This window comes from Falco punctatus (genome assembly GCF_963210335.1).
Source record: "Falco punctatus genome assembly, chromosome: 10".
NCBI classification, from domain to species: Eukaryota; Metazoa; Chordata; class Aves; order Falconiformes; family Falconidae; genus Falco; species Falco punctatus.
In genome coordinates, this window is record NC_137590.1 from 27,135,069 (window position 1) to 27,159,655 (window position 24,587).

Below are 24,587 nucleotides of genomic sequence, written 5' to 3' on the forward strand. Positions count from 1 at the left end.
CAGAAAACAGGCTAAATAATGCTGGGTTGTATACTAGCAGCACAAGGCTGCAAATTTCTACTTCTGCTAGCATGAAGTCACATGTTATTTTAAAGTACAGTTTACGTGATTCTTTGCATTTGTAGTTATATACATTTATTAAGTGTTGATGATAAAAAACCTGATCAGAAAACTACATCATGCTTATAAAAAGAATTAATATCTTAAGTGTTATGTGCATTATTGAGACTTAGGAAAACTTCATTGTTTGACAGATGGTCTGACACCCACATTAAGAAATTCATAATTCAATTTCAAAAAAAAAAAAAGTAAGGAAGAACATATGTGTTTGTTGGAAGAGAAAAAAAATTGTATCGATCTTTTTTGTCAGAGCAAGCACATATGGCAGTTCCATTTTCTATCACTTACCATTTACTTTCTATTTAAAATCCAAATGTCACTAGACAAGATAAGAAGTTGGGTTTTAAAATATAGAAAAGATCTAACTAAGAACAATCACTGCAAGAACTTAATACTAATTGTTCATGGAAATTAACAGCCCTCCAGTTAAATCAAACTTAGTCATCCCATTCTACTCTTGCTTTTGTTTTCTTTACATCTTCCTCCCATTGGCAGTTACTGTTTTATGATTATTTCCCAACCATCTGTTGTCTTTCCTGGAGCCAAAATAATTTCCCTTTATAATTTCATGAGTAATCATGTATGCATTATTTTCATGCAATTATATGTCTACTTCCTAATTCTAACTCCTCATTCTTGTGTAAATACTCACCGAGTAACTGAAACGATTTGCCATTGAAATGTCTAGTGAGCAGAAGTCTATATGCAAAATTTCAAACTTCCAATTGTTATCTCTTTGCATTGCTATGAATGTAATGATAAGTAAACTTCTACTCTTATTCACATCTCCAGACACCAAAAGGCATACGAAGGTTAGATGGATATAGGTGCTGAATGAAATGGAAGGTGTATCTTATTAATAAAGGTGGTGAGATGTGGGACATCTTCAGGGATTACGCTGGGACTGGGGAAATGTAAAACACGATTCCAAGCTTTTGACACTTGCAGAATAAATAGTTTTGAAATGCTTTGCAATATTTTTTTTAAATCCTAGAAAGGAATTTGAAGGAATATCTACATTTTGTAGATTGTCCAAAAAATAGCCTCATAGTAATTTTTGTTTAAAAGGATATATTTGCTGTAATCTAATATTCAGAATAAATTAAACTGATAGCAAACCAGAGTTTGTTGCTAATACAGTTTCATGAATAACTCTCTACTGTTTATTTGATATTGTTAATGAGAGGAAAGGGTCAGAAGTCTGGCTGTGATGGTTCTTATGCCGGGTTGAAGAACTGATCTCACATCACTGTTTGTCAGGACAAACAGGGCAGGGTCAGGGTTTTGTAGATTAGCCAGGTGAAAAGTACATACAAAGCAACAGTGCTCTTACAGCATCCTATATGGTTTCCTTTGTAAATACAGCTGTGATTACTCTGGGCAGACAACTTGTAGCCCCAAAGCTCCTGAATTTGTACAGTTGTACAAAAAGTCCTTTGGCTTTGTAGCCAGCCTGGCCTGGGTAAAGTGCAGTAATGCCATATATTGCAAAAGGATACCTGAACCATGGTTTGATTGAATGCACAGTAAGTGATCTAAGCAATGACGTGAAGTTATTCTGAACAGGAGCAAATGTTGCCAGCACCATGGGGGATAGCCACACCTAACTGGTTTGTGACAACCTGCAAAGAACACACACAAAAAGCAGCAGTTTTCAAAAACTGCAATCCTAACTTGGAATATCTGAAATTTTTTTTCAGGAAGGACAGCTTGTTCACATTTGTGAATCATATCATTAAGGTATACCCATTCTGAAGGTATTAAATCAAATAGCTGGTATATTAATGAACAACACATCATTATCTACAGTAGCAATCCAGATATGTTTAGATGACAATATGCAAATGCCTGAAAGATGCCCTGCACAAAGTCCCTTCCTTTTGTACTGCTTTTTAAAAATACTGAGATTAATATTTCAGAACGGCATTTGTTCTGATTAGTGGTTTTAATGTCAGTGGTAATGACATTGGCCATTAGTTCTGTATGAAATTACATATCCATCTCTTTTAGCTGGTTATAGGCAACATTCTGATTTTAAGAGCCTACGTACAGCAAAGTAAGAGGTTATGCAGGCCGTTTTGTAGTCAAAACAGTAAGTATATAAGAATTTTTTGTGGCTTGCTTTATTTTTTCATTATGAAATAAAGTAGCCAAACCCTTACTGTCACCTCCTCTGATCTGGTGCTCAGAGACCAAAACATCTTGGCATTACAGTGCTTATCAGCTTTTTATATGGATGTCAATCAAATTTCATTGACTCAGTGTTCGTTTTATTGTAGTTTTCTTTTCCCTGGCTCTTCTGGGACATGCACACATTTAAATTACTCATTGGGTTAAACGTCCTGCATTTGAGCAGAGCTTCAGAAGGATTCTCCCCCTCCTCCTGTGGAAATCTGAAACTCTGTTTTTATGTTCAGCTGTTGATACCTGCATATAAAACTTTGTTGTCCATGTAATGGTCCTAAATTCTTTTGCATCATTTCATAAATGGTTTTCTTAATATGTCATCTAAATATGCTATCTAATTTGTTCTGTTAGTTGTGGAGTTCTAGGTGAGTATTATTTTCCACTCAGTTTTAGATCTTTATTTTCTTAATATCTTTCCTTCGAAGCACTTTTCAGGATGTTATGGTCTCAACATGTATTCAATAGAACAGATGTTGTGTAGGTGCCGCTGGTAGGCAGGAGGTGCAGAGTTGGAAGTTCAAGGATGTGAAATGTGTTTCCATGTTCATAGTGTTATTTGTATCAATAGCAAAAAGTTCTAAAGATGAATAAATAAGTTTTCTTCCCAGAAAGTATATGTGATGCAGTGTAAGCCTATAAAAGAAGAAGGATGTAACTTTTGCTGACTAGAGGTATAATGGGCAGTAAATTAATTATTTGTCTAAAATACGCAGTTTTCACGGTCTATGTAATCAGCTAAACTCTCAACTTCAAAAAAAATAGTGTTTTCACATCATCAGCACACCCAGGACTGACACTAAATCAGTGGGAATGTAGTCCACAAACTCTCAACTACCTACCACTTCTGACGGTCATCAGACCCCTGGTTTCTCTTGGTTTTACACTTCTTTCTTCCTATCTGAAAATGCTACTACTGTATCCTTAGCACAAGCAAGATAAGATAGATTCATAGAATCATTTAGGTTGGAAAAGACCGTTGAGATCATTGAGTTCAACCGTTAACCCAGCACTGCCAAGTCCACCACTAAACCACGTCCCTAAGCACTGCATCTACAAGTTTTTTAAACACCTCCAGGGATGGTGATTCCACGACCTCCCTGGGCAGCCTGTTCTAGTGCTTGACCATCCTTTCAGCGAAGACACTTTTCCCAATACACAATCTAAACCTCCCCTGGTGCGACTTGAGGCCTTTTCCCTCTGTCACTTGTTATCTGGGAGAAGAGACCAACCCCCACCTCACTACAACTTCCTTCCAGGTAGTTGTAGAGAGCAGTAAGGTCCCCCTGGGTCTCCTCCAAACTGAACAACCTCAGTTCCATCAGCTGCTCCTCATAAGACATATTATATACTCAAATGAATCTACTGTCCAGGCTTAGCTCTGCTAAGGAACTTGGGGAAGTATAAGCCATTTCAAACTACCATATGCTCCATAGAGTTACTAAATCCATGGAATCAATCAGATTTCCTAGCATAAAACATATGTGACTATCTTAATCAAAATTCTATTTCAAACAGCTATCATAACACTACTTTCTGCTCTCCTTTTCTCTCTAATATGCCCACTTAATCACAACATTAATTTTTACCCACAAGCAAAGTCAGAGCTTGGCTGACTGTGAAGCACCACACAAACTCAGTATTTCTGAAGCTGTTTCAGGCTGTTGGCTTTTCCTCCACTACTGCACAACAAGCATCTAATACATTGCTTTAGTTTATCTGAAAAAATATTTGCATTTGTGCTGCCACAGCTAGAATAGCTTCCAGTAGCCAGACTGGTGAGTTTAACAACTAGCAAGAGATTCTCTGCACTCCACTCTGCAGTAGAAATCCCGATGTTCTTCCTGTTCAGATCTGTCCTTACATAATAACAAAGTATTGCTGGAAAATTCTTTATGCATGGGTGAGGCAAATGGCTTTCTTCTACAAATATAGTACACATAGCATCCAGTAATAAAATTCACATTGATTCCAATGGTACAAGCTCAACCCTATAAACGGTGTTACTGCTTGAACTAGCTAGTATCACAGAGACAGAATATATGCTCAGACTGCCTTTTTCTACTTCTTTTACTTGTATGCTAATCAAATGTTCAACCAAAAGTAACCTCAAAGTTTTATTCTGCAAAATACTATTTTCACCATTTCTATCCAGTTCATCTCCACAACCACCTTCCTTTTATATATATTTATATTTATACTTTTCAGGGATATCAGTAGAACACAACAGTGTTGATTCAACACTCAAAAATATATCTTGCAGCAAGTTGAGTTGTCTGTTGGTTTGCCAAAGGCCTTCTTAACCCCTGCCCACAGCAGTGATAGCAACTAGATTGTCACTTAGGAAAAAAACTTGTAAAGCAAAATCATGTTTGTGCTCTTTTAGCCTTAAAAAAAAACAACCCCAAACAACAAACCACACACACACCCCAAACAAGGGAAAAAAAGAGCATTTTCTTATGCTGCTAAGTATATGGCATCTCTATAGCTGGAGATCCAAATCATGCTGACAAAAAGAAAATAGAATAAAAATAAAGAAAATGGAAAACATTAGGATGCAGGAGACTATTTAGTACTTTGCTTCACTCTATGCTATGTGACAGGAATTGCCAGCAAGCTGATCAGGCACACAGTGGAAAAGTACTGCCCGCTTCAGCCAGCGAAAGCAGGATTCCCCAGCCCTGTGGGGCTCTCAGGATTGTCACCTAGAACTTAATGTTCCGGATTTACTTTGCAACTGGTATTTGCCACTGGTTTTATGCATATGCACGCATAGGGGAAGGAAAAGGGACAGGAAAAGGGACATACTGGTCTCTTACAGCAAATTCACATCATTTACAAACTTCAGGCTTTTCCTGTGGGCACTGTCAAACTTATTCAACCTGTCACAGAACACCGTCTTAAAATTTTAAAGCCTTTAAATGGTAACGTATACTTGTATTGGAAGCAGAAGTAAAGATGATGATATATATTCCTATTTTACCGGGTGTGTTGACAACACAGAAATGAAAAAGGTCAGTTTTAGGATGCACCTGGGTACATTTTTACACTAGCTTCCTTCAGGGAAATCCATAGGCCATTCTTAGGACACTTGAGCCAGATGTGTTGAGGTATGCATGGAAAGGTTTAGGTTCCTGCCAGTTTCATAAATCTGTCATTCATGTGGATACTGGAAACATTTGAAATTTGTCATTTTACTAAAAAATGAACTAACAAGCAAGCAAAAAACCAAAACCCACCAAAGATCTGTAATGTATAAAGCCAGCCAGTGCCTATCCTTATGCCCAGGCAGCAGTTACTGACTGTGCCTTAGATCAGCCTGTTTCTCCTCTGAACGTTGGGCAACATTACACAACCGTGGTTCAAATTTGTGTTCATACTGCTTACAAGTATCCATACAGAAATTAACAGAATGAAGTAGGAAGTGCAAAAATTGATTTTATGATACTTATATTATTATTATAATTTATTATTATTGTATTTTTAAATATTTGTTTTAAATACTGTATTCCTAAACACTGCATATAATTTTTTTTAAGATGTTCAGCCTTGCATGTTGTGCTGCACGCAAAGCGTGTGAGCATTGTGTACCTGTCTGCAGAAGACTGGAGGAAGGAAGAGGAGAAAACATGCCTCCATTTGTCCTCTAATAATCTTTGCATTTATGTGTTGAACAGTTACACGATAAAATACAGTAAAATGGCCATAAAACTATTTGTCTTAAAGAAGGGGCAGAAGATAGGTAATTTTTTGCCAAGTGCTCTGATATTGTAAAATTACAGGAGGGTCAGGTTTACCGCTATAATTTAACACATACAAAGACTTGTAGGCAAAGAGTCTTTGTAGGCAAATATCTCCTACTGAAGTGTTCCATTACAGTTTCAATATTAATATAATGTAAACACACAATTTTTTTTATATTAATAACATCATTGATACTTCCTTTCCTAACAAAGCATTCAAAGCCTTAACTGGGCATGCCTCTCACCAGAATCACTTGTGACAGAAGTTTTCCATTCCTATGTGTCTAAAGTAGTCAAGTCATTTCCAACCCTCTGCCTTTAAATGGTGCGATCATTGCTGCCTCTCTTGTGGTTTCTGAGAGCAGGTGGGCACAGGGCACTGAAATGTCATGTCACACAACACGTACCAACGCACTCAGCATCAGCTCAGGTGCCGGACACAGCAGTGAGCAGCTTCGCACCGCCCTTGCCCTTCCCTGCAAGAGCTGACCTCTGTCTATCCTGCAATGTCCATATTAGACATACTCTTAATCTAAAGATCAGGTATACAAACACATGTGTCTGACATTTTTACTATGTACTGTTTAGACTTCTGCTATGTACTGTTTAAAATATTAAATTCCTATAGGGAATTCTTAGAAACCTTTATAATGCAGTAAATCCTTTAGTTAATTGAAGTCAGTTAGCACGCTTTTTGAGCCTAATCACTGCTACGTACTTGACAAATATATCAGGATATTGTATTCGCAGAGTGAAGTTGATGCCATCATTCATTATTTTATTACTTTACATTAGACAAATTGTTCTATTGAAACCAGAGTTTTATCTGTCATAAAAAAAAAAAAGGCATTTGCATCTTTTTTCTGGGAAAGGCAGGATTATTGTCATCAAACACTTAGAAACTCTTCCACTCAGAGTCTAATTCAATGTAACTTAATTTACACAGTAAGAAACAGCTTGTAAAGACTCTGAAACAAAAGTCGCCAGAACATTTTGCCCATGAACAAATGCCTACTTCTGCAACTTGGCTCTTGAAAGGAAAATAGATATGGTAACTTTCAGATATCTTACATTTAAAACTGTGTGATAACTACTCAAAAATCATTGTCTTTGGCCTGTTCTGTTTTTTCTAATGTGCCAAGAGTGCTATGAGCCAGAAAAAATACACAAATTAAAGACCACATTTTTTACAGAGACGCAAGCATTTATAGGAAGAATAAACTAGAAGAATGACTAGAGAAGTATAGTATATGTGCATTATATATACATACAGCTGCCTAACTCGAAAATGGAAGATAAATAACACTAAAAAAACCTTACATTAAAAATAAACATAGTTTTTAGATGCTCATAAAGCAGTGTGTTTTGGCATAAAATTGAAAAAAGTCCCAAGTCCTGTAATTGAAGAAAACTTGGGTTTACATCAGATCAGTACTTGGTAGAGCAGAATTGCCAAAATTGTATTTGTTGTTTCTCATGAGAAAGATCCCATGAAGAGGTCCAGCTTTTCATCTGTGAACAGAAACTCCAATTCAGGCCTGATTTTCTTTTCCATTTGCATAGGAATGTGATAGTTGCTCATCAGAATCACAGAGCACTGCATGATTCAGCACGATTTCTTCCTAAGGGAATGGCTGACAAAGGCTGGATGAATAGAGGCATTTTCACATACACTGGCAGAAACCTGCAAAAGTCTTGGCTGAACTCTCTAGTGCTGGCAACAGCCATTAATCTCTTACTTAAACGAGCACTAAAACTCTATTAATGAGTGCTTTTTCGCACACATACACACAGTAGCACTTCCAAGCACTTTAGGCATTGAAATTTGTATTATCTTTTAGGGCGTAAAAAGTACCCAGCAATCAAAATCTCAGGGTATTTCTCTGCTATTTCATTTGCAATTTTTGTCTCATGAAAGATTTTTTGATTATTATCATACGACTAAGACATAAGCGTGCTGTTGCGGCTCACATATTAAACTGTAAATCTCCTTGAATGATGTCCAAGCTGTTTCTCACATGGTAGATGGAGACTGAAACGGGACAGCCCTCTCCCTGTCCTACAGAATTCCCCATCTCTGCATACAGCCACAGTGGCATGCCAGTGTTGGGCATTTCCCAGTTTGAAGCACCAGTTCCATTGCTCTCTAGCAGCAAACTCGAGTCCGTGATTTCATGTCCAATTTGCAGGAGAGCTGCTCCCTCTGCTGAGTTTTCTGTCGATCGCCACCGGCACCTGATGTCCTTCCTGACCATGCTGGGCCCCAGTCCGGACTGGAACGTGGGGCTCTCTGCCGAAGACCTCTGTACCAAGGACTGCGGCTGGGTTCAGAAAGTCGTTCAGGATTTAATACCCTGGGATGCTGGCACAGACAGCGGCGTTACCTATGAGGTATGTAGACTATTTGGAATATATTCCAAAGATAAAGTTTACCTTAAAGCAGTGAGGAATGAAAGCTATTTGATCCACAGTAATACCATATATGCCTTTATATGAGTAAAAATTTTGCTTGTAATGAATTAAAAGTCATTTAGGTAGATGCTGGCTACAGTTGCTGTTGGTCGTTGTGTCTGAATTCCCTCAGCATTATTATTAATCGGATAATACTACGTTCACCTGAGATATTATAAACCTATTGAATAAATGGAGGACTTGGTATGCTCAAAACTAAGCATTAAGGTCTCCAGCCCCTTTGATACAGATGCGAGTGCCATTAGCAGCCACATCAACTTGAATTCTTCTACTGTTTCAACCCAATACCAACTATTCTGTTTGGCACAGAAAATGTAACTATTCCTTACAGGACAGACTGAAACTCTAGACTTCTCATCACTGAGACTAAAACCATCCATTTTCTCTGTCTCCATCACACTCCCAGTCTAGGAAAAGATTCACATCATCCTCAGGTAAAGTCCTGGTTTTGACCGAATGTGTTGGGTCAAGTTAATGAACTGATTAGGTCTCCATAGGTGACAAGCATACCTACGCCGTGTGTCTCTACAAACAGCACAGTACAGACCGCTGAAGTTAGACAAGATTAGTCACATCCTCAAGGACCACAGATACTCCCTTTTCAGATGACAGAATATGTTTGGCTTTTTCTTTCAGACCTGGTCTCTTTAGAACCTAAGGAATTTCTCCAGTTATAACGCACCTCTGGAGGCATACTGAATATATTTTTTTTTAAAATGTATGTAGTTAGCTAACCACACAACAAGGCATACATCTTATTGTGAACCCAGCTTCAGGGTTTAATCCCGAAGTGTTAGAGAAGTGGTGGCTCCTGACAAAAAAAACCCACACACCACCTTACCATTAAGTATGAACGTACTGAGTTCATCTTCTATTGGAATTTCCCAATTTAGCATTTTGGAGAAGTTTTAATTTATGCAGATGAATTGTATTATTAATAATAATAATGAGGTTCTTTTAAAACTTTTTTTCCCATTTTGATTGCAGTCTCCTAACAAACCTACAGTGCCTCAAGAGAAGATCAGACCCCTTACAAGCTTAGATCATCCTCAAAGTCCATTTTATGACCCAGAAGGAGGATCTATCAAGCTTGTAGCCAGAGTTGTCATTGAAAGAATTGCACGCAAGGTATAGTATATATACAAAAAATTCTGAAGCAACCAAAAAACCCACTTCATAAACCAAAAAAAACAATTTTTCCTCTCCCTTCCCTCCAAATCTACACTCCTTAACCTACCCACAACAAAGATAATGGTAGAAAAGAACTAGAACTGTTTTAGGGTGTTACTTCTCCAGGATTTTTTTTAAGTAGGAATAAAATAGGAATTAGAAGAGAAAAAAGCACTGCAGATGCAGTAGTGCCCCACAGTACCCTTTTTTAGCCTCTCTCACTGTGTACAACTATGAGTTTCCTATACCCAATCTCCACAATACTTTTTTTTGCAGGGGGAGCAATGCAATATCGTGCCTGATAACATAGATGATATTGTGGCAGATCTAGCACCAGAGGAAAAAGAAGAAGGTACATTTTACATTCGTTTGTGCTGTACTAATTTATGTGTTGTTCCACTCTCCACTGTCATTTCTAGATAAAGTACAAAACTGTCTTAGGAGCAAAAGTCCCACACAATGCCAAACAGTGATTTAGGTTTTCATCTTTTCTGGTATCTACTATTAGCCTTCCCTTATACAGCAAAGAAATTGCATGTATACCTGGAAGATGGCAATAACAAGAAAAGCGATAAAGGAGAGAAGTCTTTTGGGGTTTTTTTTGTTTTGGTTTTTTTTTTTTTTTTTGTTAATTAAAGTTGGCAATTGTTCTCTTGGGCTAAAATGGAGAAGACAGAATGCAGGAGGAAAGAATGCATCTATCCCATTAGCATCTAAAGTAATCACTAGCCAAGCAAAGAGAAGCAAATGGAAGACCACATTTTAACATTCACTGCCTTTTCTTACTTTTTAGATGATACCCCTGAGACCTGCATATATTCAAACTGGTCCCCATGGTCAGCGTGCAGCTCTTCTACCTGTGAAAAGGGCAAGAGGATGAGGCAGAGAATGCTTAAAGCCCAGCTGGACCTGAGTGTGCCCTGCCCCGATACCCAAGATTTTCAGCCATGCATGGGTCCGGGCTGCAGTGATGAAGGTAATCAAGAGGAAAGAGGAGAGGAGAAAAACACCTTGTAGGGTTTACACTTGCTTTAAAGTTTTTAAAGCTGTTGGATGCCGTAGTATGACTTGGGTTATGCCAAACAGAGGACTAACTGCTGAAGAATAAAAACTGAAACTGTCTCTGGTTAATTCTGTAGTTCATCTGAGTCAGTGCATGAAGCACACAGAAGCATAAAGGAGTAAATTAAGCAATAGAGGAGAGGACAGAATGCGAAGGGCAGCGTAAAAGTGAATCTGCACACGAATGGGCAGCTACAGATTTATGAGCAATTCTGCTAATATTAGCAATTAAAATGGTTCTTTGTATTTTAGATGGTTCCACTTGCATGATGTCTGACTGGATTACATGGTCCCCCTGTAGTGTTTCCTGCGGGATGGGAACGCGATCTAGAGAGAGATATGTAAAACAATTCCCTGAAGATGGCTCTATGTGCAAAGTGCCTACTGAAGAGACTGAGAAATGTATTGTAAATGAGGAATGTTGTAAGTATTTTACGCAGCTTTGTAAAATCCAGCCAATAGCAGGAGCACTGCCCAAACCATTTTTTCATATGAGCTCTGCTAGTGAATGATTTTCTCTGTCCATTTTGAACAGCCCCTAGCAGCTGCCTTGTCACTGAATGGGGAGAGTGGGACGAATGCAGTGCTAGCTGTGGCATGGGGATGAAGAGACGACACAGAATGATCAAGATGACTCCTGCTGATGGATCTATGTGCAAGGCAGAAACTATGGAAGCAGAGAAATGCATGATGCCTGAATGCCGTAAGTGTCCATGATTTTATCTCCACTGTTACAAGAGAGGCATCATTTCTGACACATTGCTCCATCACACAAAGAATATAGCTAAATCCAAGCGATGTTGCTTTTTCTTGTTCTTAAAATCAGATCCCCTAGGGAACATGCATTAAGTATTATATATCAGGATGACAGTATCAGTAAAAAAAGTAAAAATTGGTATCCTATCACTGTATCACCCATACAGTGATGTATATATTAGCAAGCCATAACTAAGCAACTCTGATTTAAGGAATATGAGGTATTTTAATCATAAGGCTAGAATAAAACAGTGCCTTCTCCTTTTAGTCCATGAACAGTTCAGAGATTGAGGTGCTCCTTTTACACAGACATCTCGCCCTTAATGTGACTATTAATATTGTTTTTAATTTCCTAAGAAATGTAAAGATTTTCATCAAAGACAGAAAGAACAAAGTTTTAGAAGATTTTTGGTAGATAAAAAGAGGAATTTTCACATTTTAGACTATATCAATTTGACTTCCAGTTCTGTTCACTACAACAATCCAGGGTTTTTTGCAGGAGTTATGATTGAAATATACCTTAAACAATATATTCCCTGGAAACACCGGGACTGTGCAGATATGAATAAGCTATAGAAAAAGACAGCAAAGAAAAGGTATTAAAACCAAGAAAATCTTTCAGTGTAACGTAGTGTTTTTTGAGCTTCTCCAGCAAAATCATTCAACTTGTGATTCATTTTGTCCAAAGTAACAACAAAATATAATTGATTGATGACAGATAAAACATAGTACATTTCCCACCTGTATTATTTTCAAAATGTATGCCTTCATGATTTATGTATAGCAAGAACTCATTACCTTTTTATTTTCATATTAGATACCATCCCCTGCCTACTCTCTCCTTGGTCTGAATGGAGTGACTGCAGTGTAACATGTGGGAAGGGGATGCGAACCCGGCAAAGGATGCTGAAATCTGCTGCTGAGCTTGGAGACTGCAATGAGGAGCTGGAACAAGCAGAAAAATGCATGCTGCCGGAATGCCGTAAGCATGGGAACCTCACTGCAAAGAGGGAAAAGGGGGTGAATTCTGAGTGTCACAGTCTATGGGTCAAAACTCTCTCAGCATCACTTCTAAGACAGGAGTGATATCAAATGTGGACTTTTCAGGTTTTGTTGGTTGTTTTTTTTATTATTTTTGTATTATTATCATGCACTTTCAGCTATTGAGAGCTGGAATATGACCACATCCTAATTTCAGCTTGCCTTACTTAACCCTACACTGGTTACCAATATTGCTTTGGTTATATGGTTTCTGCATATTTCACACACTACAACTTCAGGCAGCAGTTTGTGCACTTCCTGACTCTAAATTAGTCAAAATTATAAAGCCTATTTTTTACTCATATGCAGAGTATGTGCTAGGAAGGAAGGAAGGAAGGAAGGATTAAAATCACCTGTGATTCTTTTAGCTTACAGAAAGAGCACAGAAGAGGCTTACTCTTTGATATGTCTGAACTGTATCATAGCCTTTTCACTGACCTACAGCTCTTTGCAATCTGGACTGTCATATGAGCCAGTGGCTAGCATGGTCACCAGCGCATCGATTTTTTACCTTATTCCACTAAAATCCCCCACTTATTGGGTGGTGCTAATATCTAGTTGCTTTGCAGTCTTTGTGAAGCAGGATAGCCTGAGGCACTGCTGAATGAATAAGATATGATTGCTTTTAGCATCCTGTTGCCAGCTGGTTTATGAGGCTGTATAAATTACATTATTTTTCACAGAAAGTAAGGCTTTTACATTGTAATTTGCTAATTCAGCTTTTCTTAAATAATGTGAAATATCATTTTGATTATTACTCATTGTGGCTGTACATTTTAAGCAGAGGTGAAAGATGAAAACTTTTAAGACATAATGGTATTAGTGAATCTTTCTCATTGCACAATGCTACCAGTAAAGCAGGGCTTAGATCTGAGAGGTATCAGATTCTTTATAAATATAATCCAATTTCTAACAGCATTTCATTATAAAACAGACATATGGGTGAGAAAATTCAGGGCGGCACAAGAGAATTATTTATATGTTCTTAGTAATTTTAGCGATCTGCCAGCACCACTCTTGAAAAAGCAATTGAGGAAGATGTAAAACAATCGTTCTGCTAGAAATGGACTCAGAAAATTTTGGCCTGTAGCCTCACAACACTGGCTGAAAAGACTGGAGCCCTAAATTGCATTCACGTATTCAGCATGTAGAAACTCATTAGGCACATCTGTGTTTCTTCTTCACCGTATGTTTAGGTCTCACAGCTTTCATGCAATATTTTTTATTCTTTGCAGCCATCGACTGTGAACTAACAGAGTGGTCCCAGTGGTCTGAATGCAATACCTCATGTGGAAAGGGCCATATGATTAGGACAAGAATGATCAAAATAGAACCACAGTTTGGAGGAACAGCATGCCCAGAAACTGTTCAACGTACAAAATGTCGTGTAAGGAAATGCCTGAGAGGCCCAGGTATGGAGAAAAGGCGCTGGAAAGAGGCCCGAGAAAAAAGGAGAAGTGAACAAGCAAAAAAAAATATTGATAGTGAGCAATATCCAGGTGAGTGTGAAACCATTTTTCATTATGCTCGTGTCTGTTTGTCTTTTCTGCATCACAGGAGTTTGTGAGCAGCTCTACTTCATGCTTTGAGAACATTTTCAGCATTTCAGTCTAGGGAGAGTTTTAGCAATAAAGCATAGCCACTCCTGGTGTTTTCCCATCACGAAACATATGCGAAGAAGTTTAGAGCACAATGGAGAAGGACACACCTGTCCATGTGCTATCACAGAAAATATTTTAGCTTCTTCACTACAAAGTATGGAGTGTGAAAAAATCTAGAATTTAGACCTGGCAAAGGACAGATTGCAATTTCTGCAGACCTGGGTGATAGCCTTTGCATCCAGTTACATTTGAACTTTGAAAGTATTTGTTCCCAGATCCAATGCTGAGTTTCAAAACTGAAGTGATTTCCATCGGGGTACTCTGATTCAGACTCAGACTGCTCCGAGAGATCTGCTTGGACTGCTTTTTCAATAAGGGACAGTATTATCAAGCATTGATGACTCAAACCAATAAACATAACATCTTGTGATACAGTTTACGTTATTTAGATATTAATTACTACTAAGTTTTGGTTCATACTTGCCCAACATTTAACAGGTTTTTTTAATTTGTCTGTCTTTGATAATGTAGGCAATAAATTTCTTTTTAAATACATTTTTTTCAGTGCTTGACAAATGCACCTTTGTTATACTTAACTGGGGTTTTGTAATTCCTGCTGTAATGAACTAAGCAATATCTGTTTAGATTCAAAAGATGTAAGTGTGCACACATGCATAGTGGAACACATACTGAGATATGTAGGTTAGACTGCAATATTTAATTACTTGATTACTTTAATTAGTACTTAATTAAAAACTTATTCAAATTTCTTATTTTTCCAGTTTGTAGGCTGAAACCATGGACTGCTTGGACAGAATGTTCTACACTCTGTGGAGGTGGAATTCAGGAACGCTACATGATGGTAAAGAAGAGGTCCAAAAGTACTCAGTTTACTAGTTGCAAAGACAAAAAGGAGCTAAGAGCATGTAATGTTCATCCTTGTTAACAAAACACAAGGCTTCCAAGTGATGCACTCTGAGCTAAATGGAAAGTCAACCTTGGTTTGGTTTTTAAAACAAAAAATATAAAGTGTATATTAGTTTTCATTTTTGCAGTGTGGTTTGCTTTTTAGTCTTGCTGGTGCAAGAAACATATTTTATATTTCCTCACAGATTATGCTGAGAGTAAAACTTTGATACTCCAGCCAGCCCTTAATGCATAAAAATACTAAGTCATTTAACTAAAATACAGACATATCTGTGGACATGGAATAGCCATATAGAAATACGACTTGTAAAGACATGGGATGCATGCATATTAACATAACTAAGTTAAAGTGACATGTTTCATATGTGGGAGGATTTCTCTCTCGATTTGATTTTGAAAATCCAAAGCAGTGCCTATGTGATTACACAACTATGCCAAGGAGTAGTTTCAGTAATGCTGGTTCAATAATATTAACAGTGCATGTTTATCTTTTTACACTACCGGGTTAAGCTGATAGTTATGATAGTTATCCTATATACTTTTCTTCACATGGATGCTATGGTCCATGCAAAATGGTCTTTGTTTCTTTAAAACTTAAAAAGGAAATAATTTGTGCAGCTCAATAGTGTTGTCTGCCCACTACACAGTCACAGTCAAAACTACACACAAAGAAAACACGAGTGTCATAATATATTTAGATGCTGTATTCTTATATGGGTCTGTCCTCTGCCTCTCAAGGTAGTTATGGAACTAATAGAAATTGGTCTAAACAGAGAGCTGCAACAGCTGTCGTGGAAAGACTTCCACATGAGAAAGAGTAAAAAAAATTAGATTCAGTTTTGAAAGGATATTAATCACAGGCAAAGAGAGAAAGAGGTTTATAATATAATAAAAATGGTAGAGAAAAGGTGAGCCAGGTTCTTATGCATCCCTTGTAACAAACAAAGGGAAGGGAGCCTCTGAAATGAAATGATGACAGCGTCTTAACATATTAATTAGAGCTTGACATAGGAATATATTTATAGCAGTGCCATTTATGGTTTTTTACTCAGAGTATAGAAGGATCTAAAAATTACTAAATTTGTGAGAAATTCTCATTGGTAGATATAGTAGACTGGATAAAAGTCTTTCCTGACCACTTGAGCGATCAACAAACTGCCTGAGATTAGAAAACAGCTCCTTACCATTCTACTTGCTATTTCACACCATCTCCTGTAGAGTTTAGCTCTCATCCCTACACGCAATCAGGTGTAGGACCAGTGAGACCTTGGGCTTCACTTGCTATTGGAATATAATACTGTCCTGTAAGTTTAACAATATAACATTAAAGATGAGAGGTGAAGGTGATGGGTTACCTTTTGATCCAGGAAAGGCAGCATACACCTGTGTCTCTACATAAGTAACAGCAATGCACTGAAAATAAAGACTGTTGATGCTGAGTCTTAAAACAAGCTTGAGAGAAATGAATGGAGAAAAATTGATTTTATAGTCTCTTTAAACCAGCCTTAAGTAATTTACTCCCTTCCTTAACAACTGGTCAGAATCCTGAGAACCTGGCACCCAGGTTTTAAGTGTCTGCATTTGATGTGAACCACAATCCACCGAGACTGTTCAACTTCACCATCACCACCCTGGGAATCCTCTCATTGCCTCTCTGTGCCTGCACGGGCTAGGCGGGCTGGCTGCATTACACTGTGGGGCTTTTCATCATCAGTTCTCCACTGAACACTGCAAGGGCTGCTCAGAACTTCCACAGCTGTCACATCCCATCCCCTCAAGGTATTTTACTGCTTCTTTTAAGATCTGGAATGAAGGGAGGGCCAGGGAAATAATGGAATCAACTACAGTGTTAAGCCTCTCCCACCGCTGCTAAATGAAATGGGTGCAAGCCCACAGAGAACCAAACCACAAGAAAAAAAAAAAAAAAAAGAATACAACAAGGTTTAATGCTAAAACCAAACATTCTATGTTTTGCACAGCTTGGCTCATTTAATAATATTAATTCAGATAGTTTTCCTCCTTGTGCCTGGTGAAAAGTTCTGCAGTTTATGCCTCTCTCTGTCCCTAATTAACGTATGTATGACATTACCTTGCACATTACCCTTTTATGACCAAAAACAATCTAAAAGCCAACAAAAAAACCCAGTGGAATGATACTGATACTGGAGGAGTGACCAGCTGAGCATATTTCAGGTGAGGAAACTGATGGCTGCAGAGAAGGGCTACAGCAATTATTGCCAGGTGCTCAGCCAGGGCAAAGCTACACGTGCAGTCAGGACCCACAGAGCACCCACCTCTGTGAGATGCTGTTGCTGAGTCTGACAGAGGCTATCCCAGCTGAGGCTAACAATTCATAAAAATAATCTAGAACTATGAAATGTGTGACAGTGGTTTTTGTAGGTTTGGATATGTGAAATTGGATATTGGGGCAGAAGGAGCAGAATAAGAAAGTTTCTCCTGAATGGAAAATTAAAAAAAAAAAATGCTGTGAGTTTATGGACTATATGTCATCAACTCTTACCACTTGTTCAAGCTAATCTTGCAAAGCTGTGCCTGTTTCTGCAAATAATCAGTTGAAACCAATGTTGTATTTCCATTTTCATGTTTGTTCCAGTTCATCAAGCTGTTTTGTCTTTTAATTACTCCCTTTGCCAAAGGCTACGTAGTCCAAATACACCTTTAGGTATGCAGGAAATATACAACATCTTTCTGAACATGCCCACAAAACTGTCCATTAAAGCAATCTTGGCATTCCTTTCACTGTGGTTCTTACTAATTTGATCCTCCATATACTCTTTCTTTTTTTTTTTTTTTTTTTTTTTTAACCTTAGGAGGCTGTTCAGTGTAATTTCCAGTCATTTCTCTTAGGCTCATTAAAGTTATGATTGTTGGAAAATTATTTTTTCCCCACCTTGTTAATACATGCAATGACAACGTAGATTGCACTGGATCAGAAATCATTCCTGCTTAGGTTCAGCCTTTCACACTGTTCTTCTGTTGACACATTTTACAAATCACTGGTCTTTCTTCTAATTTGATACAAAATGAATATTTAAGCTTGTTACATTTTGTAAAAAAAGACACAAACAAAAACAACTGAAGAAAAAATAAGAGGTTGATTTTCTATTCAGAAAAAATAAAAAAGCTCTGATATACAATATGTAGAAGTATTGCATTGTTACTGTAAACTTTCTAGTAGTGTAATAGCCACTGATTATCAATCAATAAAGATGAGAACTGTTCTTTCTCTTATCTCCTGAATAATATTGCTGAACTGAAAGCACAGATGTCACTCCAGTTTTGTAGACCTCAACTATCAGATCTTAGCATTGTGTGTATGGGTTTTTTTCTAACATACAAACTGTAGAAGCTTTACATGTAACAAAAAAAGAAAAGTTAGGGGCTTAACAAATGTACAGTAGGACTCTGTGTGTGCAGCATACAATTTAAACAAATTTTTGTTTGATTGCATTTTTAGATTTCCTTCATTGTTTTTGTTTGCTGTGGAATTACGAAAAAGCTACCATGAACATTTCTTACCAAAGTCTTGTGTAGATGTTTTGTAGCTGTCTGGCTAACACATTATTATTATTTTGGAATAAAGACATCTTTACTATGAATTTTGCACTTGTATGAAGTTCTGTTCAACTGATATGATTATGTACACCAAAATCCCCATGCATTTACTAATGTACGGAGTCAAGTCATGATCCTAGTTAAATTTTACTCCTGTTCAAGCTAATGGGATATCTGGATTGGGCTGGATTTTGTTATAGCCAGTCATTCTTTTTACTTGGAAGTTATTTTTTTTTGTCAAAGAAACCTCCTCAGGAGGATGGGGCAAGGCTTTTCTCAGCAGTGACAGGACAAGGGGCAATGGGCACAAACTGCAACAGAGGAAGTTCCAGCTGAATATGAGGGAAAATATCTGTACCCTGAGGGTGACAGAGCCCTGGCACAGGCTGTCCCAGGAGGCTGTGCACTCTCCTTCTCTGGAGATGTTCAAAACCCACCTGGACATGGCTCTGTGCAGCCTGCTCTAGGTGACCCTGCTTTAGCAGGGGGTTGGACTAGATGATGCCCAGAGGTCCCTTTCAACTCTGACCATTCTGTGAAATAGTCTGTTGTTCTTTAGAAATCACAGGATAGCTTCGGACCATTATTCAAATTACTTTATATTACTCTTGTGTGGGTTTTGCTGTGCTGCTGTTGGTTTTTAGTAAGAGCACCCATCTAAAAACACATTTTGAAGCCTGGTGATACATGAATGGAAAACATTTAAAATGAGCTTTCAAAAAGTCTGAGACTTTTGTGAAGCTTTCAACTGATATTTTGTGCTACTAGAAGGCTATTTATGTATGTTGTGAGTGTGAGTACATTACTGATAATTACACAGAAAAGTACAGCAGTTGGGTGGTTATTTTGGGGGAGCCACTGAGCAAAGCTGCTGCTGTAGAAACGCAACTATAAGTAACATCTTGCAGCCAGACAGAGGTGACCAGCCCATTCGCAAAGTACCTCTATTCTACAACTAAAGCATAACAAAGCTAGGTGGACCTGGAGATTGTTGCCTGGAAATGCCGAGCTAGGAGCTGCTTGCCGATAATTGAAGGTGGACTCTCTGGTCCAATGAAACTCCATTGGCATTTAGCTGTTTGTTCTCACTAGAAAAATGCTGGGCATTTCCAAGCAGCTGTTTCGAGGAAGGTTTGTCAGCGTGCACAATGGCAGCATGAAGTACCCTGGCAGCGCTGCTCACTTGCAAGGAGCTGCCTACTGACTGAGCATCCCTGCTGTGGTGGCACTGGGTGACTCGGGAGGGGACAGTGCCTACTGCTGGGGCCCTGCACCCTGCAGATCCTCCACCATAGCATTGTTCAATCTACATAGCCACTTTGGGAAGCACAAAGACACCTTTCTGTAACCCCTGCTTTAGTTTATCGGTGAATAGTGGAATTTCAGCAAAAAATTCTAATCATTTTGTCTTCAGGTAAGACCAAGAGCCCTGAACATGCCTAGCTGGAGCACAACAGTCACTGCAATGCCAGTAACAGTGGTCTGGCTTAGCAGGACAATTTGGCTGGGCACCTTCATGCCATGTATAATCTATGGACAGAGACAGGCTTTTCAGAAGGACAATATACGGTATCCAAGCGAACCAACTAACTCTTTCTCCACTAAAAATGCGAAGCTAAGTCAGTTTATGGAGCAATTTAGTGTTCTGGCATACCAAATGGCAAGACATCTGGAAAAGCAATCATGACCTTACGGCCCATCAAATTGTATCAGACCAGTTTTTCCTCAGAAGGGGTCACAGAATGCCTAAGTCAGCACAGTGAACAAATGGCCTCTTCAGATGCTGATTATCCAAGTGACTGCTAGGGACCTGCTTGACAGCATGCCTGCCCTAACTTTAAGATGCGCTTTGCATGGCCAGCCCCTCTAAACCCTATCCAGCATGGCAGAAAGGTGATGGGTAAAGCAGGTCCTCAACTCCGATTTGTAATATGGGTAAACCAATTAACTCTCCTTCTAGAGGTATCACCTGTCATTCTCATGGCCACAGATACTGAGTTTCTGGGGTAGAAGAATGGAAGAAAAAAACCAACCAAACTCCTGAAATTACGCACAGCTCTTTGCTAAACTCTGAAGCCTATCACTCCAGACTATTTGACAACTATCATTTCCATTTCTTATATAGTTAATGCCACAACATACTGTCACGTGTCCATGTTCTTTAACTGCAAAGAAAACTATAGTGTGTGTGTGTGTATATAAATGCATATATATGGTATACAGTGCATACATACATAATTTTTTCATGTCCTTCCCACTTAGAAAGCAGCATACTAACCACTAGGGGGGAAAAACCTTTACCAGTAAATTGAAATGTGCTTAAAAATCTCTTGTTACCAAGCTTCAGGCACTTGGCGTTCTTTGCTCCACATGATAACCCATTTAGGATCTGTACTGCAATGCTTTCAACTTTGGGACTCACTCACTTCATGCAGTGTTGTGCAAAACAAAGCAATTACAGGCCACCTGAATTATATTGAGTTCTGTCTCCTCTGGTTTCCAAAAGACACAACAGTTTGTGCCATAACTGATGGGCACATTAACTGCTCAGTAGGCAATGACATTTTTCACATGTGGTCTAGATAGCTTAATGCATCTAAAATGCTAACACTTGGAGATCTGTTTTCTTCTTCTTTATAAAAGGCTTAGGGAACATGGTTTACTCTGCCATCAGTAATAAACCTACAAACACTGAGACAGGGAAGTCCTCCCTTTCTACTTACTTATCACATTTGCACAAATGGAGAAACTGAAGCCCCATAACTCCCAATTTGCTTCCTTTTCATTAGTAAATGGCAGGGTATTTAAAGTAGGTCTTTTAAAATACACATTTGATTTAAGTTTCAAAGAAAGATCAAAGGTTGTTTCCAAACACAATAAGCATCCCTCAGCACCCCTCTCACTGCACCCTTTGAACCAGCGGCAGCACCGCAGGCACAGCCAAAGAGCAGCTCAGACAGATGTCCCTTAGGGACCCTATTAGGAGTGCATGGCAGCGTTTGGAAAAGCACCCACTGCCTTTGAAAGGCCCAAACCCCCTGCATGTCCCCTCCGTTGTGCCAGCTATCGCCTTAGCGCAGTTCACAGGCTCAGCCCCAAGGCCATTCCAATCACCACAGTCATGACAGTGCCAACTCAACAGCCTCCCCGTGGAGCCTGGACATGCCATGAGATGATGCTCTAGAGGGAAAGGCCAAGGGCGCAGTGCAACACCTGCCTCTTAGGGCATATCAGAAGTTCTGGGTTAGACACAATGGGTGGGACTGTGAATCCCCAGACAAGGTGAGCAATCCCACTGTTGGTGCCCACCCATTTGCACTGGAAGTAACCAAGGACCGTCAATACTCCACCCACCCAAGGCCCAAATGCAGAATGGACTCCAAAGCAGCATGGTGTGTACCAAACCAGCTTTACCTAAGCTGCCTTTTGTCTGAAAAAAGAGAGCAAGCACACTTGTATAAAGAAAAAGAGAGCAAACAGGACATGTAACTAAATCACAGAATCTTTCCAAGCAGTGTTTTCTCTGCCAGCTTTTAGCTGGATGCTGCTGCAAGAAAGCCATCCTCTCCCTGTACCTGTAGTGTCTGGGGCTAGCACAGAGAAGGTGCTACGATTGAGACTATACAGAAAGCACCAGTACCCTCAACAAATGTTGCTCTGCCAATACTGCCTGCAAAACCAGACTGTACAGGAGTAGTGCCAGGGTTAGGTTTAGCAAAAAAACAAGTCCCAGAGCTGACTGTCCTGCGGCACAGTCCAGCCTTGGGGAGGCGGTGAGCATCACCTGTGGAAAGCCAGTGGCTCATCCCTGCATCTGAGCAGCTTAGGGCTCAGGTCAGCAGAATGAGGGGTCACAAAAGCATCAAATAGCTCCTGGGAAGACAGAGTGAGGACAACATATAGAAGTAGCAGTGGTACATCCACAAAACCTCCTTAAGTAACTCCTCCGGATAGTACTAATGAGGTTAGAATTTATATTTTTATTGTATCAATATAAGCACTAAGCCAAGGGAGCTGGGCCAACAGCTGAAAAAATGTAAATAACAGATCCCACACTTAACCTATAAACCTTGAGGTATTACATATTATATTCCCACAATACTTTTTCAATGTAAGTCAGAAGTTAAACCCAAAAGTTTTTTACTTATAGAATCCTTAAGCCCACTTGACTAGTGAGGGAACCAAACCAGAGTCTAGAAAATAAAAGGGGTGTAGATTACAGTTCAAAAATGTGAAAATGAGTTCAAAATGCACAAAATATGAATAGCATAATAAAATTTGTATACCACTTACATAAAAAGATATATGGAGAACAAGATGCACAAGTATAAGAACAGTACTTCCAACTGCAAACAAGCATCTATACTATTTCAAAAGGTTAAAACATTTACACTCTCTGTCAGAAGTCTCCATTAAAGGAAAAGATGAATATTCATCATAACGATCTACTTGCAAACATATAGTTCTGTTTACTTTTCTGTTACGTTTCAATTTTTAGTGTAGATGTACCTTAAATGTTGGAAATGAGAAAAAATATCTATAAGTGGATCACTCCTGAAGGACACAGCAGTGTACAGAAAGGAATATCGATATTGATATATGCATATATACAGAGTTGAAACCCCTTTGCTGGACCCCTACCCACTCAACTAAAAGCAGAGCCCACTAGATGGCACTGGAAGCCCACAGACAGCGGCGCGTTTAACACCCGCGGTACCCCCCGCCGAGCGGGCGGTCCGTATGCGGGTATCACCGGTGGCGCAGGGTGTAAATCAGCGTTTTCCTCTCTGCCAGCTCACTGCTGCTGGCACCGAGAGCCTTACCCTCGCAGACATGCCAGATACCTCCCAGGGAGGCATGAATCTTGTCCCAGCTTTCCTTAATTAGCTGCAGAAATGCTAGAGGATGCAAATTGGTTGGAAACAAGGGTGGGGAGAGGGAGGTGGTGCAATGAGCTAACAATCTGTTTTCTGCCCATGAAGCCACAAGCCCCTGTGAACTGCTTTTCCAGAGAGGCATCCTCACCTTCCCCAAGAGAAAAAGCGTTTTTATGAATCTTCAGAAGCTGCTACACTGCAGAAATCCTACAGCCCAGGCAAAAAAAAAAACCTGGCCAGGCAGCAGGAGGCCTGGGGCATCAAACACCCCTGCAGGGCAGGGCAAAGGAGCTGAGGTTCAAAGCCAGCCTCCCCAGGGACGGTGCTGGGGCTGGTGACCGGGCTGAGCCCGGGACTGCAGGCGGCTTCCGCAGCCACCCACAGGGCTGGCACCGAAGGAACACATCTGGCCAAAGCCAGGGTGAGACCCACACGTGGGGTTTGAGGCTGCTTTGACTCAAAAGTCATTTAGGTGCCTAGTTTCTCCTGGGGTAAGGTTTTCTGTACTCAACTCAAGCGCCAGTAAAGCACCTATTATAATTGGGGTGGCATTATTTTATTCACCGCTATTACATAAAGATAAGCACTTTTTGGGTGAAAATGGTTTAGAACTGTTAAGAGATTTGAAATACTACAGCCCATGCACAGAAAAGCAGCCTCAGCCTTCACCTAGTTGATTTGAGGGCAGCTACACCACACAATAGTCCTGCCTACATAAAATCTCTCCTGTGCTCATAGCTTGCAGGACTGGAAAGCTTTTATCTTCTCGAAAGGTTTGTCTTTGTGAAAAGCCATCCAAGAATAACTGCGTCATATGAAATGATCCACACACCATTAACAAACAGCAAAGTACTCTCTACCATTTAACATAAATAATGAAAAAAGATAAATCAGTAATACTTATTTCGTACAAGTTTAGTCATGTCCAAAGCCACGTCCAGCTTGATGCTGCCAAGTAGCATCACTTCCCTGTCCTCCTGTAAACAGGATCTGCAGCGTGCGCCATGCTACACATTTCATCAGACACATTCCAGCCACTAACAACCTGTACTAGACCA

At 39.3% G+C, this 24,587-nt stretch overlaps 1 protein-coding gene across 1 annotated transcript in view; it reads left to right on the forward strand.

Moving 5' to 3' along the window:
• Positions 1-18,696, forward strand: part of SPON1 (spondin 1) — a 199,899-nt gene extending 181,203 nt beyond the window's left edge. Inside the window, exons 8-16 of the mRNA XM_080405852.1 lie at positions 8,237-8,438; positions 9,507-9,647; positions 9,966-10,041; positions 10,483-10,665; positions 11,004-11,174; positions 11,287-11,454; positions 12,325-12,489; positions 13,784-14,047; positions 14,932-18,696. Of these exons, the coding sequence (XP_080261978.1) occupies positions 8,237-8,438; positions 9,507-9,647; positions 9,966-10,041; positions 10,483-10,665; positions 11,004-11,174; positions 11,287-11,454; positions 12,325-12,489; positions 13,784-14,047; positions 14,932-15,095 (1,534 nt within the window). The 3' untranslated portion in view covers positions 15,096-18,696. The remainder of the gene's footprint in view (positions 1-8,236; positions 8,439-9,506; positions 9,648-9,965; positions 10,042-10,482; positions 10,666-11,003; positions 11,175-11,286; positions 11,455-12,324; positions 12,490-13,783; positions 14,048-14,931) is intronic.
• Positions 18,697-24,587: the final 5,891 nt, after the last annotated feature.